The 21,441-nt window shown below is 50.7% G+C and overlaps 1 protein-coding gene across 9 annotated transcripts in view; it reads right to left on the bottom strand.

Moving 5' to 3' along the window:
• Window positions 1-6,566: 6,566 nt before the first annotated feature.
• The window catches only part of TSKS (testis specific serine kinase substrate), a 29,714-nt gene continuing 14,839 nt past the window's right edge, over window positions 6,567-21,441 (bottom strand). For 2 of the 9 annotated variants that reach the window (XM_055237286.2, XM_055237287.2), the window contains exons 3-11: window positions 15,341-15,436; window positions 15,052-15,135; window positions 14,359-14,442; window positions 13,484-13,776; window positions 12,188-12,382; window positions 11,321-11,494; window positions 8,694-8,829; window positions 6,841-7,040; window positions 6,567-6,746 (exon numbers count right to left, since the gene is read on the bottom strand). In XM_055237286.2, coding sequence (XP_055093261.1) covers window positions 6,590-6,746; window positions 6,841-7,040; window positions 8,694-8,829; window positions 11,321-11,494; window positions 12,188-12,382; window positions 13,484-13,776; window positions 14,359-14,442; window positions 15,052-15,135; window positions 15,341-15,436 — 1,419 coding nt within the window. In that variant the 3' untranslated portion in view covers window positions 6,567-6,589. The remainder of the gene's footprint in view (window positions 6,747-6,840; window positions 7,041-8,693; window positions 8,830-11,320; window positions 11,495-12,187; window positions 12,383-13,483; window positions 13,777-14,358; window positions 14,443-15,051; window positions 15,136-15,340; window positions 15,437-21,441) is intronic. The other 7 variants (XM_055237289.2, XM_055237292.2, XM_055237288.2 and 4 more) reach the window with 5 other exon arrangements.

Raw genomic sequence — 21,441 nt, 5'->3', positions numbered from 1 at the left:
GCGGGCGGATCACGAGGTCAGGAGATCGAGACCATCCTGGCTAACACAGTGAAACCTCGTCTCTACTAAAAATACAAAAAATTAGCCGGGCGTGTTGGCGGGTGCCTGTAGTCCCAGCTACTTGGGAGGCTGAGGCAGGAGAATGGCGTGAACCCGGGAGGCGGAGCTTGCAGTGAGCCGAGATCGCGCCACTGCACTCCAGCCTAGGGAACAGAGAAAGACTCCGTCTCAAAAAACAAACAAACAAACAAACAAACAAAAAAGACAGCAGATCCCTGCACTGTTACCCCACAGACCTAAAGCTTACAGACCATAAAGAAAAGGTGATTGGCTGGGAGCGGTGGTTCACGCCCGGCAGGCTGGAATGCAGTGGCACGATCTCGGCTCATTGCAAGTTCCACCTCCTGGGTTCACGCCATTCTCCTGCCTCAGCCTCCCGAGTAGCTGGGACTACAGGCGCCCGCCAACACGCCCGGCTAATTTTTTGTATTTTTAGTAGAGACGGGGTTTCACCGTGTTAGCCGGGATGGTCTCGATCCCCTGATCTCGTGATCCGCCTGCCTCGGCCTCCTAAAGTGCTGGGATTACAGGTGTGAACCACCATGCCCAGCCTAAACTGGAAATCTTAGGGCCCTTCCCAGAACTGGGGTGAGTCAGACGCCAACATGACAGATGAGCATCCAAGATAAAGCTGCTTTTCCCTCTACCAGTGGTCTCAGAAAACAGATGCTGGGCTGAGCGCGGTGGCTCACGCCTGTAATCCCACCCAGCACTTTGGGAGGCCAACTTCACCTGAGGTCAGGAGTTTGAGACCAGCTTGGCCAACATGGCAAAACTCTGTCTCTATTAAAAATACAGAAATCAGCCAGGCATGGTGGCGGGCGCCTGTAGTCCCAGCTACTCGGGAAGCTGAGGCAGGAGAATTGCTCGGACCTGGGAAGCGGAGGTTGCAGTGAGCTGAGATCACGCCACTGCACTCCAGCCTGGGTAACAGAGTAAAACTCCGTCTAAAAAAAAAAAAAAAAAAAGATTCTGAGCCTGAAGACGGGAATCTGGGATTAGATTATTCACCTCTTTGATGAGCTGTTTAATGATGTGATGAATCCTGGGAGGTGGAAAACGGGATGACAGTTATTGCATGTAGTGGCATCGTTCATTATTTACTATCTTTGGTTGTTTGCAATGAGGTTGTAGTAAACAAATCAAAAGCTTGGGCCAGGTGCAGTGGCTCACGCCTGTAATTCCAGCACTTTGGGAGACCAAGGTGGGTGGATCACCTGAGGTTGGGAGTTCGAGGCCAGCCTGACCAACATGGAGAAACCCTGTCTCTACTAAAAATACGAAATTATCCAGGCATGCTGGCACATGCCTGTAATCTCAGCTACTCAGGAGGCTGAGGCAGGAGAAGCACTTGAACCAGGGAGGCAGGGTTGCGGTGAGCCGAGATGGCGCCATTGCACTCCAGCCTGGGCAACGAGAGAAACTCCATCTCAGACAAACAAACAAAAAAACAAAAACAAAAGGCTTTAGCCAGGCATAGAGGGCACACCTGTAGTCCCAGCCACTTGGGAGGCTGAAGCTAGGGGATTACTTGAGTCCTGGAGTTCAAGGCTGCAGGGAGCTGTGCCACTGCACTCCAGCCTATGTGACAGAATGAAATTCTGTCTCTAAAAAAAAAAACCTTTTTTTTTTTTGTTGTTGTTGTTTGTTTGTTTTTGAGAGGGGGTCTCGCTCTGTTGCCCGGCTAGAGTGCAATGGCGCGATCTAGGCTCACTGCAACCTCTGCCTCCCGGGTTCAAACGATTCCCCTGCCTCAGCCTCTCTGGGACTGAGAGCTGGGACTATAGGCACGTGCCACCACGGCTGGCTAATTTTTTGTATTTCAGTAGAGACGGGGTTTCACCATGTTGGCCAGGATGGTGTTGATCTGACCTTGTGATCTTCGCGACTCAGCCTCCCAAAATGTTGGGATTACAGGCATAAGCCGCCGTGCCCGGCCAAAAACAACAACAACAACAAAACAAAACAAAACAAAGCAAAACAAAGCAAAAAAAAAATTTTTTTTTTTTTTTTTTTTTTTTGAGACGGAGTCTCGCTCTTTCACCCAGGCTGGAGTGCAGTGGCGCGATCTCGGCTCACTGCAGGCTCCGCCCCCCGGGGTTCACGCCATTCTCCTGCCTCAGCCTCCCTTGTAGCTGGGACTACAGGCGCCTGCCACCTCGCCCGGCTAATTTTTTTTTTTTGTATTTTTAGTAGAAACGGGGTTTCACCGTGTTAGCCAGGATGGTCTCGATCTCCTGACCTCGTGATCCGCCCGCCTCGGCCTCCCAAAGTGCTGGGATTACAGGCGTGAGCCACCGCGCCCGGCTAAAAAAAACATTTTTAAAGACTTTAGAAAATCAACTAACTGCTGACCTTGACCAATATAGTGGGAGCGATGAGGGCTATGGAACAGAACAGCTATTTCTGTCACACTGGGAAGACGACATAAAGAAAATGATGAGCTCAGGACTTTAATCTCAGCTCCAGAAGGAGATGGAGATGCTGTCTATTTCCAAAGAGCTCGAAAACCTGGGTGTATGTGTAGCAACGGATTCTAATAGTGTTGGACCAGGGAGGATAGAATGTAAAGTTCGATGGGAATAAATTAATTTATTAATTCTGAATTTAATGTGCTAGCTTGAGCAGCTGTAAGTAGCTCTAATAATAGTGGACCAAAACTTGGGTTCAGTGATGGCCTGCATTTAATTAGGTTAATATCCCAGAACTTCCCTGGTAGAATGTCAAGAAGAGAAGATAAAGTGGCGGGGGGCGGGGGGGTGGCTCAGGCCTGTAATCTCAGCACTTTGGGAGGCTGAGGCAGGCAGATCAGCTGAGCTCAGGAGTTTGAGACCAGCCTGGCCAACATGGTGAAACCGTCTCTACTAAAAATATAAAACTTAGCCAGGCATGGTGGTGCGCACCTGTAATCCTAGCTACTCAGGAGGCTGAGGCAGGAGAATCACTTGGACCTGGAAGGTGGAGGTTGCAGGCTGCAGTCAGCTGAGATCATGCTACTGCACTCCAGCCTGGGTGACAGAGTGAGACTGTCTCAAAAATAATAAATAAATAAATAAAATAATCTAAAGGATTTGGGAGGTAGCAACTCTGGAATAGACTTGTTATGTGCAATCACTTGTCTCTTCTTCTGTATATACCGCCGGGAGTACAGAGGGACATTGTTTTCATTGAGAAATGAACTAGGAAGGAGTATAAATAAGTGGATGGATGGATGGATGGATCAATCAATAGATCCATAGAGTGCTCTCCATTCAGCAATTGAAGCACACACATCTTTTTCTCAAGCACACTTATAAAAATTGATCTGTACTAAATCAAAAGAAAGCCCCAACAAATTTCAGTGAACAGGTATCATACAGATCAATGTTTCTGATCACTATGCAATTAGATCTCTAGTTAACGTCAAAAAGAGGAATTTAAAATCCTCATATATGTGGAAATTTAAATTGTTTTAATTTTTGCTTTTGAGACGGGGTCTCACTCTTGTCACCCAGGCTGGAGTGCAGTGGCGCGATCACAGCTCACTGCAGCCTTGACCACCCAGACGCAAGCCATCCTCCCACCTCAGCCTCCCTAGTATCTGGGACTATAGGCACGTGCTACCACGGTAAGCTAATTTTTTTTCTTATTTTTAGCAGAGACGGGGTCAGTATGATGCACAGGCTGGTCTTGAACTCCTGGGCTCAAGCAATCCTCCCTCCTCGGCCTCCCAAAGTGCTGGGATAAGGTGTTAGCCACCGCACCCAGCTTTCCCTGCATTCCAGTGGACTCGTTTACAATCTTTTAACTTTGCATTCTTTTGTTGTTTTAAGTGTGTTTCTTTCTGTCTTTCTTTCTTTTTTTCTTTTTTTGAGACAGAGTCCCACTGTGTCACCCAGCTTGGAGTGCAATGGCGCGACCTCAGCTCACGGCAACCTCTGCCTCATGGGTTCAAGCAATTCTCCTGCCTCAGCCTCCCAAGTAGCTGAGATTACAGGCATGCGCCACCACGCCCAGCTAATTTTTGTAGTTTTAGTAGAGACTGGGTTTTACCATGTTGGCCAGGTTGGTCTCGAACTTCTGACATCAGGTGATCCGCCTGCCTCAGCCTCCCAAAGTGCTGGGATTACAGGTGTGAGCCACCACCCCCGGCCAGTGTGTTTCTTATAAAACAGCATTGATCTGGATTTAGTGTGTATATGTTTTAATCCATGTTATCAAACTTTGTCTTTTAACTGAAGTCTTGTTAATTTACATTTAATGATTGATATAATTGACACTGTGTTTATCATCTTCATGTATTATATTACTTCAGTTTATCTCTCCCTCCTCAAACCCCAAAATTTGGATATAATCTAGACTTTAAATTCTTAACTATTGAGGATGTATTTTTGTTTCTTTTTTTTTTTTTTTTTGAGATGGAGTCTTGCTGTTGCCCAGGCTGGAGTGCAGTGGCACGATCTCGGCTCACTGCAGGCTCTGCCCCCTGGGGTTCATGCCATTCTCCTCCCTCAGCCTCCCGAGTAGCTGGGACTACAAGCGCCCACCACCTCGCCTGGCTAATTTTTTTGTATTTTTAGTAGAGACGGGGTTTCACCGTGTTAGCCAGGATGGTGTCGATCTCCTGACCTCGTGATCCACCCGCCTCGGCCTCCCAAAGTGCTGGGATTACAGGCTTGAGCCACTGCACCCGGCCTATTTTTCTGTTTCTTACACTGAAGTTTCATTTTAAGACAACAGAAGAGTTTACCAAATTATTCTAACCACTTTACTTCATATGTTTCTTGCAATATCTTCTGGATTTGCATTTTTTTCTCTTTATTATTTTATTTTTTGAGACAGAGTCTCATTCACTCTGTTGCCCAGGCTGGAGTGCAGTGGCGTGATCTTGGCTAATGGCAACCTCCACCTCCCAGGTTCAAGCGATTCTCCTACCTCAGCCTCCCTAGTAGCTGGGATTACAGGGGCACTCCACCATGCCCAGCTAAGTTTTGTATTTTTAGTGGAGACAGGGTTTCACCATGCTGGCTAGGCTGGTCTCAAACTCCTAACCTCCAGTGATCTGCCCGCCTCCGCCTCCCAAAGTGTTGGGATTACAGGTGCGAGCCACTGCGCCCGGCCTATTGCCTCATTTTCACCTGAAGAAATTGGCTATTCTGCCAGACACAGAGGGTATTTCCAGGTATATTCTGTTTGTTAGAGAGGATATTTTTACTTTGAGGAACTGCCAATTCCCTATTCTGTCTTTTATGGAGGGAAATATAACTCTGTGCTTTGCCTCTGAGCTCAGAGGTGTACTGGGGGGAGGGGTATTAAACCTATGGGTGAAAAGCCCTGGGTATAAAAAAAACATTGTCAGGCTGGGCACAGTGGCTCATGCCTGTAATCCCAGCACTTTGGGAGGCCAAGGCAGGAGGATCCCTTGAGTCTAGGAGTTTCAAACAAGCCTGGGCAACAGAGTGAGACCCTATCTCAATTTTTCAATGTTTTTTGTTGTTGTTGTTTGTGGTTTTTTTGTTTGTTTGTTTGTTTTGAGACGGAGTCTCACTCTGTCACCCAGGCTGGAGTGCAATGGCACGATCTCGGCTCACTGCAACCTCTGCCTCCTGGGTTCAAGCGATTCTCGTGCCTCAGCTTCCCGAGTAGCTGGGACTACAGGTGCGTGCCTGGCTAATTTTTATATTTTTAGTAGAGACAGGGTTTCACCGTGTTGGCCAGGCTGGTCTCAAACTCCTGGTCTCAAGTGATCCACTTGCCTCAGCCTTCCAAAGTGCTGGGATTACAGGTGTGAGCCACCGCCTCTGGTCCTGGCTGACATCTTGACTCTAACTTCATGAGGATCTGAGCCAGGACCTAACCCCAGGAGTGAGGTTAACTGATTGTATTTCTGACCTTGAGAAGTTGAGATACATTTGTTATCTTAAGCAACTAACTTATGGGGTATTTTTACACAATAGACAACTAATATAGTTATCCAGTAATAATCAGCCTAAAAAATGTTGACTTGACAGACCCATACTATACCACAGAACCTTGTTTCTACCACCATTGCCATCTCAAAGAGCTGCACCACCATCAGCACCTCTCTGGGGACCACGACATCCCGTTTGCGCTGAAAATTAAGTAAATCACAGTGGGCTGGATGTAGTGGTTCACACCTGTAATCCTAGCACTTTGGGAGGCCAAGGCAGGCAGATTGCCTGAGCTCAGGAGTTTGAGACCAGCCTGGGCAACATGGGGAAACCTTGTTTCTACCGAAAATACAAAAACTTAGCCGGGCGTGATGGTGTGCGAATGTAATCCCAGCTACTCGGGAGGCTGAGACAGGAGAATTGCTTGAACCCAGGATGTGGAGGTTGCAGTGAGCCGAGATCACACGCACTTCAGCCTGGGCGACAGAGTGAGAATCTGTCTCAAAAAGAATAATAAAGTTAATTAATTAATTACAATAAATCACATCGGGCATAGAGGGAGTGCATGGTGTGTGGGCAATTCACTAGGCCTCTGGTGCCAAAAAGCAGACAGAATTCATGCCAGCATGAGAGGACATTTATTGTTCAGGGGCTGAGCCCTCATGTTTTGGGGGAGTTCCTGCACTGCTACCTCCCCCCATTGTTCCCGTGGACCCCTCAAGTGGCAGGTTGCTGAGATGATCGTGGAGGGAGCACATCTTCAAGTGTAGATGGTCCAGAGTGGCCATCTTCTCCCTGTCATGAAGCAGCGGGGAGTTGATGGCGGCATGGCTAGGTGCTGGGGTGTTGGAGTGGAAGGGGAGATCAGGCCCTTTCCCCAAGATCTCACCCTCCTCCCACGCCCTCAGCCTCCTTCCTCACTCCGGCTTCATCTTGTCTGTCAGCAGTAGGTTCTTGGCCCTCAGGGCCTCGTCTTGGGCCAGCCGAAGGGTGGAGCTCAGGGCCTCTGCCCTGACGTGTTTGGCTAAGGCCTGGCGCTCCAGCTCCTGGGGAGATGAGCGTAGGCGTAGCTGGGCTTGCTGGACTGGGCTGGGGGTGGAGGGGGAACTGGATTGCGGAGGGCAAAGGGTAAGGTCCCATGGGGCCCACATTTCTCCCTCAGAGTTTCCCATCATGCCTTGGGCTTGAGACTGACCCCAGCATCCCACAATGCACTGGTCTCCAGATTCCGTTGTGGACTAAATCTGTGTCTGTCCTATTGTCTGTCCCATGATGCACTGACCTATGTCCCAGCAAGCACTATCAGTGCCTATCATCTGTCCCCTAAGCTCATGAACTATCCTACGTTTGATATGTGTATGTGCCCCAGTATCCTACCACATGGTGACCTCCTATATTCCATAATTTAGAAGATCCCACGTCTCCTTAAGCATTAGACCAGCACCTCTCACACAAAAGTCCTGGCCGGCTGCAGTGGCTCACACCTGTAATCCCAGCACTTTGGGAGGCCGACACGGGTGTATCACTTAAGGTCAGGAGTTCGAGACCAGCCTGGCCAACAGGGTGAAACCCCATCTCTACTAAAACTACAAATATTAGCTGGGCGTGGTGGCGTATGCCTGTAATCCTGGCTGCTCAGGAGGCTGAGACACGAGAATCGTTTGAACCTGGGAGGTGGAGGTTGCAACGAGCCAAGATGGCGCCACTGCACTCCAGCCTGGGGCAACAGAGCGAGACTGTCTCCAAAAAAAAAATAGGCCGAGCGCAGTGGCTCACGCCTGGAATCCCAGCACTTTGGGAGGCTGAGGCAGGCGGATCACGAGGTCAGGATATCGAGACCATCCTGACTAACATGGTGAAACCCTGTCTCCACTAAAAATACAAAAAATTAGCCAGGCATGGTGGCGGGCGCCTGTAGTCCCAGCTACTCGGGAGGCTGAGGCAGGAGAACGGCTTGAACCCAGGAGGCGGAGCTTGCAGTGAGCCGAGATTGCGCCACTGCACTCCAGCCTGGGCGACAGAGCGAGACTCCATCTCAAAAAAAACAAAAACAAACAAAAAACAGTCCTTAGTGCCCTGGTTCTCTATGTCCAACTGCACCAAGCCCCATGTTCTCTCATGTATTAGTCCTATAGCTCGGCTACATCAATGTCCCACAATGCCTCACTTGTCTGTCTCACCCACTACAACATAATCCCATAGTACATTAGGTCAACATCCCATAATACAGTGCACTAGGGCTCAAGTTCCACCAACTATTGGGCTGAGTGTGTCGTGCAATGCCCCAGGAAGAGCTGTGGTTCCATTTCCCATAACGCATCAGCTAACTGGGAACTACAGTCACTGGGTCTCCTATTTTACCTCAATATAGCTGACCCCAATGATCTTGTACAATGCACCGCCTCTCTAAAAGTTTAGAGAAAATCAGGCCTATGTTCTGTGAAGCTTTAGACTGGTGTCTGTCTCGTGTCCCACAATGCACTAGATCCAAAGTCCCATCATGCTTTAGGCCCAAGTCCATCTTCCGAGGTTTCATAATGATTGGCCTGTGACTCACTCACCACCAAACTGCTTGTCCGTCTCCCCATGCATTAGGGCCAAGTCCTCCCCCAGTGCCTGCCGCTCCCACCTCAGCCCTTCCCCTTCTGCCACACACCAGCAGTACCCTTGAGTCCGGGATTCCCCTCCCCTTGCCCCAACAGAAAAGTAAAGTGGGACATGGTGGCCCATATTCCCTGGTACCAGAATCTTCTTGTGTAGCCTCTGACAGCTGGGACAGGCAGGAGTCAGGCCCCTCTGCTTCACCTCGTCCACTAGCAGGGTCAGCGCTCGGTCCAGCAGCTGCTGCAGGGACTCCGTGGACAACTGCGACCCCTGGCTGGGGGAGGGGTGGTCACCAGATAAAGAAGCCCAGTACCAACTCCAGGATGCCCCATGCTCACCTGTGGAGCCTCCATTTGGCCTCGTTTCCAGTACGCACCCTATGCAACCTTCCCAGCACGGACTGTGCACCAGCTGTGCCTTGGTTTCCATGGTGCTCCGGGGATCACTACTCTTTTTTTTTGAGACGGAGTCTGGCTCTGTCACCCAGGCTGGAGTGCAGTGGCGCAATCTTGGCTCACTGCAATCTTCACCTCCCGGGTTCAAGCGATTCTCCTGCGTCAACTTCCCAAGTAGCTAGGACTACAGGCATGTGCCGCCACACCCGGCTGATTTTTGTATTTTTAGTAGAGACGGGGTTTCACCATGTTGGCCAGGATGGTCTTGATCTCCTGACCTTGTGATCTGCCCACCTTGGCCTCCCAAAGTGCTGGGATTACAGGCATGAGCCACCGGGCCTGGCCCTTTTTTTTTTGAGATGGAGTCTCTCTCTGTCACCCAGGCTGGAGTGCAGTGGCACGATCTTGGCTCACTGCAACCTCTGCCTCCTGAGTTCAGCGATTCTCCTGCCTCAGCCTCCCGAATAGCAGGGATTACAGGCACCCACCAGCACCCCTAGCTAATTTTTGTGTTTTTAGTAGATATGGGGTTTCACCATGTTGGCCAAGCCGGTCTTAAACTCCTGACCTCCGGTGATCCTCCCACTTGGCCTCCCAAAGTGCTGGGATTACAGGCGTAAGCCACCACGCCCAGCCAGAGTCACTATTCCTAAGGGCACCAGACGGCCCTCAGTTTCCAAAGGCCGTCAAGAACTAACACTTCCCATAATACACTAGTGAAACTCGATTTCATGTTGTACTGTGAGTCCCCCTTTCCTACAATGGACCAAAAATGGTGTAACCCTTGGCTCCCACAATACACCAAGGTCTCACTTCCCCCTCAGTGCACTGAAACCCTGCCTCCCCTCATGTTCACATCCTAGCCTTCCCACAATGCACTGGAAATATGATGCTCATAATGTACCAAGTTCTTTTTTTTTTTTTTTTGAGATGGAGTCTTGCTGTCACCCAGGCTGGAGTGAAATGGTGCGATCTTGGCTCACTGCACCCTCCACTTCCCAGGTTCAAGAGATTCCTCGGCCTCAGCCTCCCGAGTAGCTGGGATTACAGGCGCTCACCACCACGCCCGGCTAATTTTTGTATTTTTAGTAGAGATGCGGTTTCACCATGTTGGCCAGGCTGGTCTCAAACTCCTGACCTCGGTGATCTGCCCGTCTTGGCCACCTGAAGTGCTGGGATAACAGGTGTGAGCCACTGCGTCCAGCCTTTTTATTTTTATTTTTTGTTTTGTTTTGTTTTTTGAGACGGAGTCTCGCTCTGTCACCCAGGCTGGAGTGCAGTGGTGCAATCTCGGCTCACTGCAAGCTCCGCCTTGCGGGTTCAGGCCATTCTCCTGTCTCAGCCTCATGAGTAGCTGGGACTACAGGCGTCCGCCACCACGTCTGGCTAATTTTTTGTATTTTTAGTAGAGACAGGGTTTCACCGTGTTAGCCAGGATGGTCTCGATCTCCTGACCTCGTGATCCACCCGCCTCGGCATCCCAAAGTGCTGGGATTACAGGCTTGAGCCACCGCGCCCGGCCTTATTTTTATTTTTTGAGACAGTTTCACTCTACCTACCAGGCTGGAGTGCAGTGGCGTGATCTCAGCTCACTGTAACCTCCGCCTCCCGAGTCCAAGTGAATTTCTTTTCTTTTCTTTTTTATTTTTATTTTTTGAGATGGAGTCTCGCTCTGTCTCCCAGGCTGGAGTGCAGTGGCGCAATCTCGGCTCACTGCAAGCTCCGCTTCCCGGGTTCACGCCATTTTCCTGCCTCAGCCTCCCTAGTAGCTGGGACTACAGGCACCCGCCACCACGCCCGGCTAATTTTTTTTGTATTTTTAGTAGAGATAGGGTTTCACCGTGTTAGCCAGGATGGTCTCGATCTCCTGACCTCGTGATCCACCTGCCCTGGCCTCCCCAAGTGCTGGGATTACAGGCGTGAGCCACCGCACCCGGCCTGGTCCAAGTGAATTTCATGCCCCAACTTCCTGAGTAGCTGGGATTACAGGCACCGGCCACCATGCCCGGCTAATTTTTGTATTTTTAGTAGATACGGGGTTTCACCACGTTGGCCAGGCTGGTCTCGAACTCCTGACAGCAAGTGATCTGCCCACCTTGGTCTCCCGGAGTGCTGGTATTACAGGTGTAAGCCACCGCGCCCGGCCTGTACCAAGTTTCTCTTGAGTTCCACAAGACACTGATTTTAACTTGTAGAGTGGGAACAAATGAGGCTTCTAGTGCAGCAGGACCGACTGTTTCTACAATGCACTGCGATGCCTTGTCTCCCAAAATGAACAGCGCCCCACCCTTCACTAATGTCCCATCTCCTTCCTCATCTCCTTTAATGTTCTATTCACAAGGCTCCCAGAGGCAGGCCCAGCCCCGTTACCTGGCACAGCGGGCACAGTTGCCTTGGTGGGACCGATCCAGGTTCATAGAGAGGTCAGGCCCTCTTCGAGAGTTCTGAAATTGCCGCCCGAACTCCTCCAGAATGGGTTTCAGTTGGCCCAGCCCCTCCAGTTCGCTCCTCAGTGAAGCCACAGACACTGCTGACCGCTCCACCCTGAGGCATGAGTAACCAGTGCTGCCGGGTCGTCTCTTCAGCGGTATAACCCTGGCAAGACTCCACCCATTATTAGCCCACCACTTGTGTCTCCAGCCAGGGTCTGGCTCTGTGGCCCAGGCTGGAGTGCAGCAGCACCATCATAGCTCTCTGAAGCCTTGAACTCCTGGGCTCAAGCGATCACTCCTGCCTCAGCCTCCCGAGTGGCTAGGACTATCAGGGTGCGACACCACACCACTCCCAGCTAATTTTTAAATTGTTTGTAGAGATGGGGTCTCCGCTATGTGGCACAGGCTGGTCTTGCACTCCTGGCCTCAAGTAATCCGCCCACGTCGGCCTCCCAATGTGCTGGGATTATAGATGTGAGCCACCTCGCTGGGCCACCTTTTGTAGATTACGGTTTGGAATGCCCCTCCTAGTTCTCTAATTGACTTTCTTGGATCCCACTTGACCCCACCCTTTGCCTTTTTAAGCTATAGACCACACCCCTTCTCTAATTGATTCCACCCCTCAGGCCTTATTAGGGCTGACGCAACCCTTCCTGCTCTCTAATTGGTGTTTCCCAATGTCGGTATATGTTCTGGAATGCCTGGCCATAGCTGATTGGCCTACCCATTTCCCTCAAGACCCCGCCCTCGGGTTGGGATCGCCCTGCCCCTTCCGGTCTTCCCATGCACTGGCCCCAATCCTCACATGGTGCACAGCTCATCCGCCCGACCTCGCAGCTCCTGCAAGCCCCGCGCCGTTTGTGCCTGTTCGCGCTGTGCCCGCTCCCACTGGCCTAGGAAGCCGTCGACCCTGCCGCCCAGGCCCCCGAGCAGCCGCAGGGCTTCCTGCACCGCCCCCTCCTCCTGATGCCACCGGGCGGTCAGCGAGGACACCTCTCTCCTGGAGGGGCAGAGCGGGGGAATGGGTAGGGGCTAGGCTTCGACAGGTCCCCACCTACCCCCACGAGATAGGTGGGACACAACTCACCTATGTCGCCCCACTGAGACCATGCCCGTGGCTCCAGACCCACCCAGGTCTCCAAATTTTCTTGCACCCTCCATTTGGTGAAATTTGGTCGTGTCCTCCAGAGCCCCGCCTTTATCCCCTTCCTTTATTGGATATCTTGGCCCTTTCCTGGTCAGGTCCCCAGCCTCTACCTGGGCTCCTCCAGACACTGGCCCCCCCAAGGCACTGCCCACCCTACTCTGCCCCACTTGGTGCCTCCAGGACCACTCCTCTCCTAAGCCCCGCCCACCTCAGTTTCGCCAGGCCTAGACCTGCCTCCCAGCAGCCCAGAACTCAAAAGTTCCTCATTCTGTCCCTCCCTTGCTCAGGTCACTGCCTTCGGGGCACTCCTTCCTCTGCTCTTGGAGACCCCAGCCTTGTCGCCTTCCGGTTAAGATCTAGGCCAGGCGCCTAGCATGCCCCTCCTAGTTCTTTGGGAGGCCTGTAATCCTAGCACTTTGGGACGCTGAGGCGGGCGGATCACGAGGCCAGGAGATCAAGACCATCCTGGCTAACACGGTGAAACCCCGTCTCTACTAAAAATACAAAAAATTAGCAGGGCGTGGTGGCAGGCGCATGTAGTCCCAGCTACTTGGGAGGCTGAAGCAGGAGAATGGCATGAACCCGGGAGGCGGAGCTTGTAGCGAGCCGAGATGGCGCCACTGCACTCCAGCCTGGGCGACAAGCGAGACTCCGCCTCAAAAAAAAAAAAAAAAAAGATCTTTGAGGCTCCTCCCCTGTGTCCCCGCCCACCACAGCTCCTGTGGACTCCTCCCGTGTCTCTACCCACCTTCGTTCCTCGAGGCTCCTCCCATGTTCCCGCCCACCTCAGGTCCCCCCGAGGTTCCACCCATGTCGCCGCCCACCTCAGCTCGTTGAGAATCCCGTTCCTTGATAACCACTTCCCTTGGGTCCCGCCCACCGCAGCTCCTCGAGGCTCCACCCCTGAGTCCCCGCCCATCTCGTTTCGAGGCTCCTCCCCTAGGCCCCGCCCACCTCAGCTCCTCGATGCCGGTGAACACCTTCTGCAATTCCTGCTCTCTCACGTAGGGGCCCTCACCTGCCCGAGGCCCCATTCCCCAGCCTGCGGGGACCAGGCCGCGCGGCCGCGAGGGTTTGTCGGGACTCCCTGGAGGGCCGGGGCAGCCCTGGGACGTGGCGGCGGGGGCCAGGCCGTTCCGGGAGAGGCCAGCCTCCGGCTTCTGTTTCTCCTGCGGCTCCTGCAGTTCGGCCTCCTGCCGTCGCGGCATCTCATCGTGCAGCTGCTGCTGGAGGTAGCGCAGCTTCTCCTGGGCGGTAAGGGAGGAAGGGGTCACAGCGTCCAGCCGCTTTCCTCCCGCAACCACCTCCCCCCCAAATCCGCTCCAGTACTCCCCGAGATTGGAAGTAGAACGCCTGTGGCGACAAGAAGTCTCACTGGCTGTCATTAGGGAGGGGAGGCACCATTTGAGGCCCAGTTGGACTCCAATTCCCGCTAACCTCCCACAGCCTGCCTCCAGGTATCCACCTGGCCCTTCAAGCCTTCCAGGCGTCAAATACCCGTCCTGGCCATTTGGCAAGAACAACTGAAGCTTTCTCAGCATTTTGTTGGAAAATGAGTGGGCATGTGGACAGGACAGGCCTTCTCACTTGAAGTCCAGCTCGAGTCTCTTTCTGGGACCTGAATGTGACTGCAGGGCAAGAGTCCTCCATCTGGGTGTTGGAGCCTCAGTTGAATCCCTCTTATCAGTGAGTTCTAAGGATGACTATGTGCACGAAGGTGCAGTATGGTGGTGGTGTCGGGGCAGGGAGTTCCATCTAAAAGTGTATCTTGAGTCCCTCGTGCATCTGACCTCCTCCCACAAATCCTGGGACTGCCCCCTAGCCCTTACCTCCAGCAAGGCAGAATTCTGCTTCAAGACGTTGGTTTTGATTTCAGCATCTTCCACAGACCGGGTCACCTTCCAGCAGTTCTCCTGGGTCAGACACCAGGGCGAGGGCCCTGCCTTCCCATTCCAGTTCCACCTCACAACCCTTAGCCTGTCTGTTTCCATACAGGCCGCAGGCCTCCCAGCCCCCCAATACAAGATGCACTCACCAGCTCATTTCCTTGGCTAAAGGGATGGCTTCCTCCTTAGCCAGATATGCCAGAGTGGTACCCCTCCACTTCCTCCCACCTCTCTTCAGTCCACCCATTCCATTTCTCCCCTTTCTTTTCTTTTCTTTTGAGACTGAGTCTCGCTTTGTCGCCCAGGCTGGAGTGCAGTGGCATAATCATGGCTCACTGCAACTTCCACCTCCTGGATTCAAGCAATTCTCCTGCCTCAGCCTCCCAAGTAGCTGGGATTACAGGTGCCCGCCACCACACCTGGCTAATTTTTGTATTTTTAGTAGAGATGGGGTTTCACCATGTTGGCCAGGCTGGTCTCAAACTCTTGACCTCAGGTGATCTGCCTGCCTCGGCCTCCCAGAGTGCTGGGATTACAGATGTGAGCCACTGCACCCAGCCTCCTCCCCTCTTTCTCCCACCCTCTTCTTACTCCCATTCCCCTCTCCCCACCCACTCCTGCATCCCACTGGCTCACCTTGAGTTGAATGCAGTACCCCTCCAACTCTTCTGCCTCTTGCCGCCTTCTCTCCAGATTCTCGCTCAGCACAGAACATTCGCTCTGGAGCATGGAAGGAGGAGAGGTTAGCTAAGGACACAAGAGGACAGCCTGTGGAAAAGAAGATCTGGGCCTGGGAAGGTTCCTCTTTCTTCTGAGCCTCAAGCTCCCCAACTGAGCTATGGGTGCATTCTGCTGGAGGCAGGCTCCAAGAAGGGAACTTGGCCCTGGAGGAAGGGCAGGTGTTGGATATAGGGGGTCCTCACACCTGCAGAGACTGCACGTGCTGGTTAACCCGGTTGGTCTTTTCCTTCAAGCTTGTGATGGAGTCTTTGGCACGGACCAATCCACTGTTGACCCCACCCTGGGGAAAAATGGGAGACAGGTGAGTTAGTGGGTATGTGGGGGCAAGCCCCAAGCCCAAGAAAAATTCCAGAACTGGGAGGCTGTCTTTACACCTTGATTTTGCCCTGGAATGGCTGTGTGACTTGGAGTCAAGAGCTCTACCGCTGATTCTTAGCATTCCTGCGCGGCAAACCCAGGGGATAAAGGACCTTTCTTCATGGTGGGCTGGGAGAAAAATAGGATCCAGGAGGGAATGGGGGATGGAGGTGGGGTGCTCAGACACGTGAAGGAAGGATGGACTCAACCAAACACTGAGCTAAATGTCCTTGGGGGCCGGGCGCCGTGGCTCACTCTGGTAATCCAGCACTTTGGGAGGCCGAGGTGGGTGGATCACTTGAGGTCAGGAGTTCAAGACCAACTTGGCCAACATGGTGAAACCCCAACTCTACTGAAAATACAAAAATTAGCCAGGCATGGTGGTGCGTGCCTTTAATCCCAGCTACTTGGGAGGCTGAGGCAGGAGAATTGCTTGAACCTGGGAAGCGGGGGCTGCAGTGAGCTGAGATTGCACCACCGTACTCCAATCTGGGCGACAGAGCGAGTCTCCGTCTAAAAAAAAAAAAAAAAGGCCTTGGGGTCCACAGCATAAAAAGATAAACTTTGAAAACACATGCCCTGTCTTTCTCTCCAGGAACTGGTGAATTACAAAGGATATTTGTATATCCTTTGATATGAACAATTGCTATGCACCAAGCACTTGTCTTGTCTTGTATTCTTCACAACTTCCACCTCTTGAGGTTATTTGGCCTATTTTACAAGTGAGACAAACGGGTCTCAGAAATGGGATATCTCTTGTCTTCCCAGGTACCCAGCACATTAGGTGACCTCATCAGAATCTAGATTTAGAACCCTTGTTTTAAACCATGACATCATGTGGCCTCTGGTCATCATTACTTTATATCACATAAAGTGTTGTGCGACTCCTGCCAATCTGTGGTTCAGGAGGGATGCATGTGGTAGGATCCATTCTCCTAGCTTGGACAGTTACAGAAGCCTTAGCCTGGCACATGACTGCCCAACCAGAGACTACATTTCCCAGGTTTCCTTGCAGCTAGGTGTGGCCATGTGACTAAGTTCTGGCCACTGGAATGTGAGTGGAAATAATGTAGTCATTCATTTTTGGGGGAGGTGGGGGAGGGGGTCTCTCATTATTACTCTGGCTGGTGTGGAGTGGTACTATCATAGCTCACCAGCTCCTGGGCTTAAATGATCCTCCTGCCTCAGCCTCCCAAGTTGCTAAGAGTATAGGTGCTTGCTACCATGCCCAGCAAAATTTTAAAATGTTTGGTATAGATGGGTTCTCACTACGTTACCCAAGCTGGCCTCAAACTCTTGAGCTTAAGTGATCCTTTTGTGTCAGCCTGTAGTGTTGGTCTTACAGGCATGAGCTACTGTCCCCAGCCTCCTTTTTCTCTCTCTCTTTATTTTTTTTTTTTAGCCTACATCATTACTTAGACTGTGCAGGATTATAGTCAATTTCTGAGTCATCCCTTAAAGGAAAACAGTGAGAACTTTCCCTTTTTCTCTCATTTCACTGGAATGCACAATTGAGGGCTGTCTTGGACCAGCAGATAGAGGACACAACGAGACAGAAGGAGCCTGAATCCTTGACATGGAGCCACCATACCCCATTCCAACCACCTGTGAAGACTTTCAGGGTGAGACATTACATCTTCTGTGTTATTCAAGCTGTGTTATTTTGTATTTTTTTGTTATGGTAGTCAAATGTATAACTTCAATATCATTGACATTCTTTTTTTTTTTTTTTTTTTGACAGAGTCTTGCTGTTTTGTCAGGCTGGAGTGCAGTGGCGTGATCTCGGCTCACTGCAACCTCTCCCTCCCAGGTTCAAGAAATTCTCCTGCTTCAGCCTCCTGAATAGCTGGGACTACGGGCATGCACCACCACGCCAGGCTAATTTTTTGTATTTTAGTAGAGACAGTGTTTCACCATGTTGGCCAGGATGGTCTTGATCTCCTGACCTCGTGATTCGCCCACCTCGGCCTCCCAAAGTGCTGGGATTACAGGCATGAGCCACCGCGCCCGGCCTATCGTTGACATTCTTATTTCACACTTGAAGGAAAAGAGACCCAGAGAGCCCTCTGCCAGCTGTTTCTGACCAGTTCCAGCCAATGGAAGGGAAGTGGGCACTGGTCGATGTATGGAAAAGACAGGCATGATCTCTTCCCGTTCCCCCTGCTTAATGGCTGGAAGGCAGTGGTGAGAGCAACCGTCTAGAAATGGCTGAGCAACCAGAACATAGATGCCTGTAACCTGCTGCATTTGAAGAGCAGAGCTACTATGCTTATCAAGCATTTTATGTGCAAAAAAACAGTTCTCTTGGTTTCTCTCATGGTTGCTGAACTAATACACCAAAGATAGAATAAGTTTCCTCCCTTTTAAGATGGAGGCAGCAACACATTTCTTGCATGATTGCTCTGGGGAAGAAGTGTGATAAGAAATATTGTATCCAGTTAACATCAGCAAAATGGTGGATTAAATAATTCAGGCCGGGCACAGTGGCTCACACCTGTAATCCCAGCACTTTGGGAGGCCGCGGTGGGTGGATCACTTGAGGTCAGGAGTTCGAGAACAGCCTGACCAACGTGGTGAAACCCCATCTCTACTAAAAATACAAAGATTAGCCAGGCGTGGTGGCAGGCACTTGTAATCCCAGCTACTTGGGAGGCTGACACAGGAGGATCGCTTGAATCCAGGAGGCGGAGGTTGCAGAGAGCCTAGATGGCGCCATTGCACTCCAGCCTGGGCAACAGAGCGAGACTCCATCTCAAAAAAAAAAAAAAGGAATTCAAAAATTCCACCCCTCCATAAAAACAATGAAAAAACTAACAAAAACCATAAGAAGCAGTTTTCTCACAATTCTGGAAATTAACCAAAGGCTGGCAGCAACTCAAGGAGCATTTATTCAAGAAAAGTGACTCTCGATAAAAACGGCAAGACTTGAGGAATTTTAACTTATCCTAGTCCTATCTCCCACTCCCTAGCTCAGCAGGAACCCTGGAAAATAACAGCCCACATTTCCCACAGGGAGGAAGCAGAATGAAGCTAGAACTCATTCAAAGCCTTATAACCCAAAGAAGAGTCATTCTATGATTGTTAAGTGATGCCTGGGAAGACCCCACACAGAATATTTGTCTTTCCTTTTCAGAACTGGCAAAGCCCTGAAAGCATCTCTGATAGTTGAAGGAAAGATTTGGATGTTTGTCCCCTCCAAATCTCATGTTAAAATGTCATCCCTTGCCAGGCACAGTGGCTCACACCTGTAATCCCAGCACTTTGGGAGGCTGAGGCAGGAGATTCACTTGAGCTCAGGAGTTTGAGAGCAGCCTGGACAACATGTTGAGACCCCATCTCTACAAAAAAAAAAAAAAAAAAAAATACAAAAAGTAGCCGGGTGTGGTGGTGTGCACCTGTAGTCCCAGCTCCTCAGGAGGCTGAGGTTGAAGAATCGCTTGAACCTGGGAGGTGGATGTTGCAGTGAGCCGAGATTGCGCCACTGCACTCCAGTCTGGATGACACTGAGATCCTGTCTCAAAAACAACAACAAAAAAATGTAACTCCCAGGCTGAGTGCAGTGGTTCACACCTGTTATCCCAGCACTCTGGGAGGCCAAGGTGGGCGGATCACTTGAGGTCAGGAATTCAAGACTAGCCTGGCCAACATGGAGAAACCCCGTCTCTACTGAAAATACAAAAATTAGCCAGGCATAGTGGTGCATGCCTGTAGTCCCAGCTACTTGGGAGGCTGAGGCAGGAGAATCGCTTGAACCCGGGAGGTGGAGGTTGCAGTGAACCGAGATCACGCCACTGCTCTCCAGCCTGGACGACAGAGCGAAACTCCATCTCAAAAAAAAACCAAAAACCTGTGTGGCACCTCCTTGCTCCCGCTCTTGCCAGGTGATGTGCTGGCTCCATCACCTTCTGCTATGAAGCCCTCACCAAAAGCTGAGCAGATGTTGGCACCATGTTTATCAGATAGCCTGTGAACCATAAGCCAATTAAACCTCTTTTATTTATACCCAGCCTCGAGTATTTCTTTATAGCAATGCAAGAATGGACTAACACGGAGTGGGAGAGGGAACATTTGTAAAGAAAAAAAAAATTTACGCTTGTTTTAATGTTGCTACTGCCGAAGGCAATGGATAACAGTTGGGGTAAACAATAAGAAACAAAAAATCTTAAAAGGAAAATCTGATGGACATATCTGTAGAAGCCTTGAAATGTTCCAACAAATTCCTGGGAATGTAGAAAGCCATTGGCCTATGTAGGGTTGTGTACATGCTTGGGAAGGTTCTGAGAAGGCCCCAAGCTTTTCACTGCTGGCTGACCTTGAAACCTTGAAACGCTGCACAAGCAGGAAGGGAAGGCTAAGGTAGAGTTGTAAATTGTCTGAGTGTTAAAGGTGCGCCTCATTAGGCACACAGAGCACCGTTTGGCAAAGACTAGAAGATTTTGTCCTTGTTGCAGTTTAAGGAAATGTCTCTCCAATAATTAGCTAACCACTAAAATCAGAGAACGGAGACTTCGGTGGCCAAACATGACAAAGAACACAGATACTACAGAAATAGTTCCGAAAAGTCTGTTTTTTAAAAAGCAACTACAGGCCAGGTGCAGTAGCTCACACCTGTAATTCCAACAATTTAGGAGGATAAGGTGGGAGGATTGCTTGAGCCCAGAAGTTCAAGACCAGCCTGAGCAACATAGTAAAACCTAATCCCTTAAAAAATAGTAATAAAAGGGCTGGGCGCAGTGGCTCACGCCTGTAATCCCAGCACTTTGGGAGGCCGAGGCGGGTGGATCACGAGGTCAGGAGATCGAGACCATCCTGGCTAACACGGTGAAACCCCGTCTCTACTAAAAATACAAAAATTAGCCGGGCGTGATGGTGGGCGCCTGTAGTCCCAACTACTCAGGAGGCTGAGGCAGGAGAATGGCGTGAACCCAGGAGGCAGAGCTTGCAGTGAGCGGAGATCGCGCCACTGCACTCCAGCCTGGGTGACAGCAAAACTCCGTCTCAAAAAAAAAAAAAAATAGTAATAAAACAGGCTGAGTGTGTTGGCTCATGCCTGTAATCCCAGCACTTTGGGAGGCCGAGGTGGTTGGATCACCAGGTCAGGAGATTGAGACCATCCTGGCTAACATGGTGAACCCCGTCTCTACTAAAAAATACAAAAAATTAGCCGGACGTAGTGACGGGCGCCTGTAGTCCGAGCTACTCCAGAGGCTGAGACAGAATGGTGTGAACCCAGGAGGCGGAGCTTGCAGTGAGCTGAGGTCATGCCACCGTACTCCAGCCTGGGCGACAGAACGAGACTCGTCTCAAAAAAAAAAAAAAAGGATAAAATGGCCGGGCACGGTGGCTCACTGCCTGTAACCCCAGCACTTTGGGAGGCCAAGGCAGGCGGATCACTTGAGGTCAGGAGTTCGAGACCAGCCTGGCCACATGGCACAACCCCATCTCTACTAATAATACAAAAATTAGCTGGGCGTAGTTGTAGGCGCCTGTAATCCCAGCTACTCGGGAGGCTGAGGCACAAGAATCGCTTAAACTCTGGAGGCAGAGGCTAAGCTAAGATCACGCCACTGAAACTGTGTCTCAGATTAATAAATAAATGAATAAATAATAAATAAAATAATGGATTCAACAGAGAATTAACAAGGAACTAGAATACTTGAACACTATAAACCAATCAGACCTAACCAACTTCCAAAGAACACCCTCCCCAACAACAGCAGAATGCACAATCTTCCCAAGTGCACAGAAGACACTCTACAGGATAAACCATGTTTTAAGCCACAAAACAAATTTCTGTACATGTAAAAAGATTGAAATAAAATTCACATAAAGTATAGTTTCTTTTTTTTTTTTTTTTTTTGAGATGGAGTCTTGCTCTGTCGCCCAGGCTGGAGTGCAGTGGTGCGATCTCGGCTCACTGCAACCTCC

The sequence above is a fragment of the Symphalangus syndactylus genome, chromosome 13 (genome assembly GCF_028878055.3).
Source record: "Symphalangus syndactylus isolate Jambi chromosome 13, NHGRI_mSymSyn1-v2.1_pri, whole genome shotgun sequence".
Classification (NCBI taxonomy): Eukaryota; Metazoa; Chordata; class Mammalia; order Primates; family Hylobatidae; genus Symphalangus; species Symphalangus syndactylus.
This window is presented reverse-complemented; position numbering and strand designations above follow the sequence as displayed.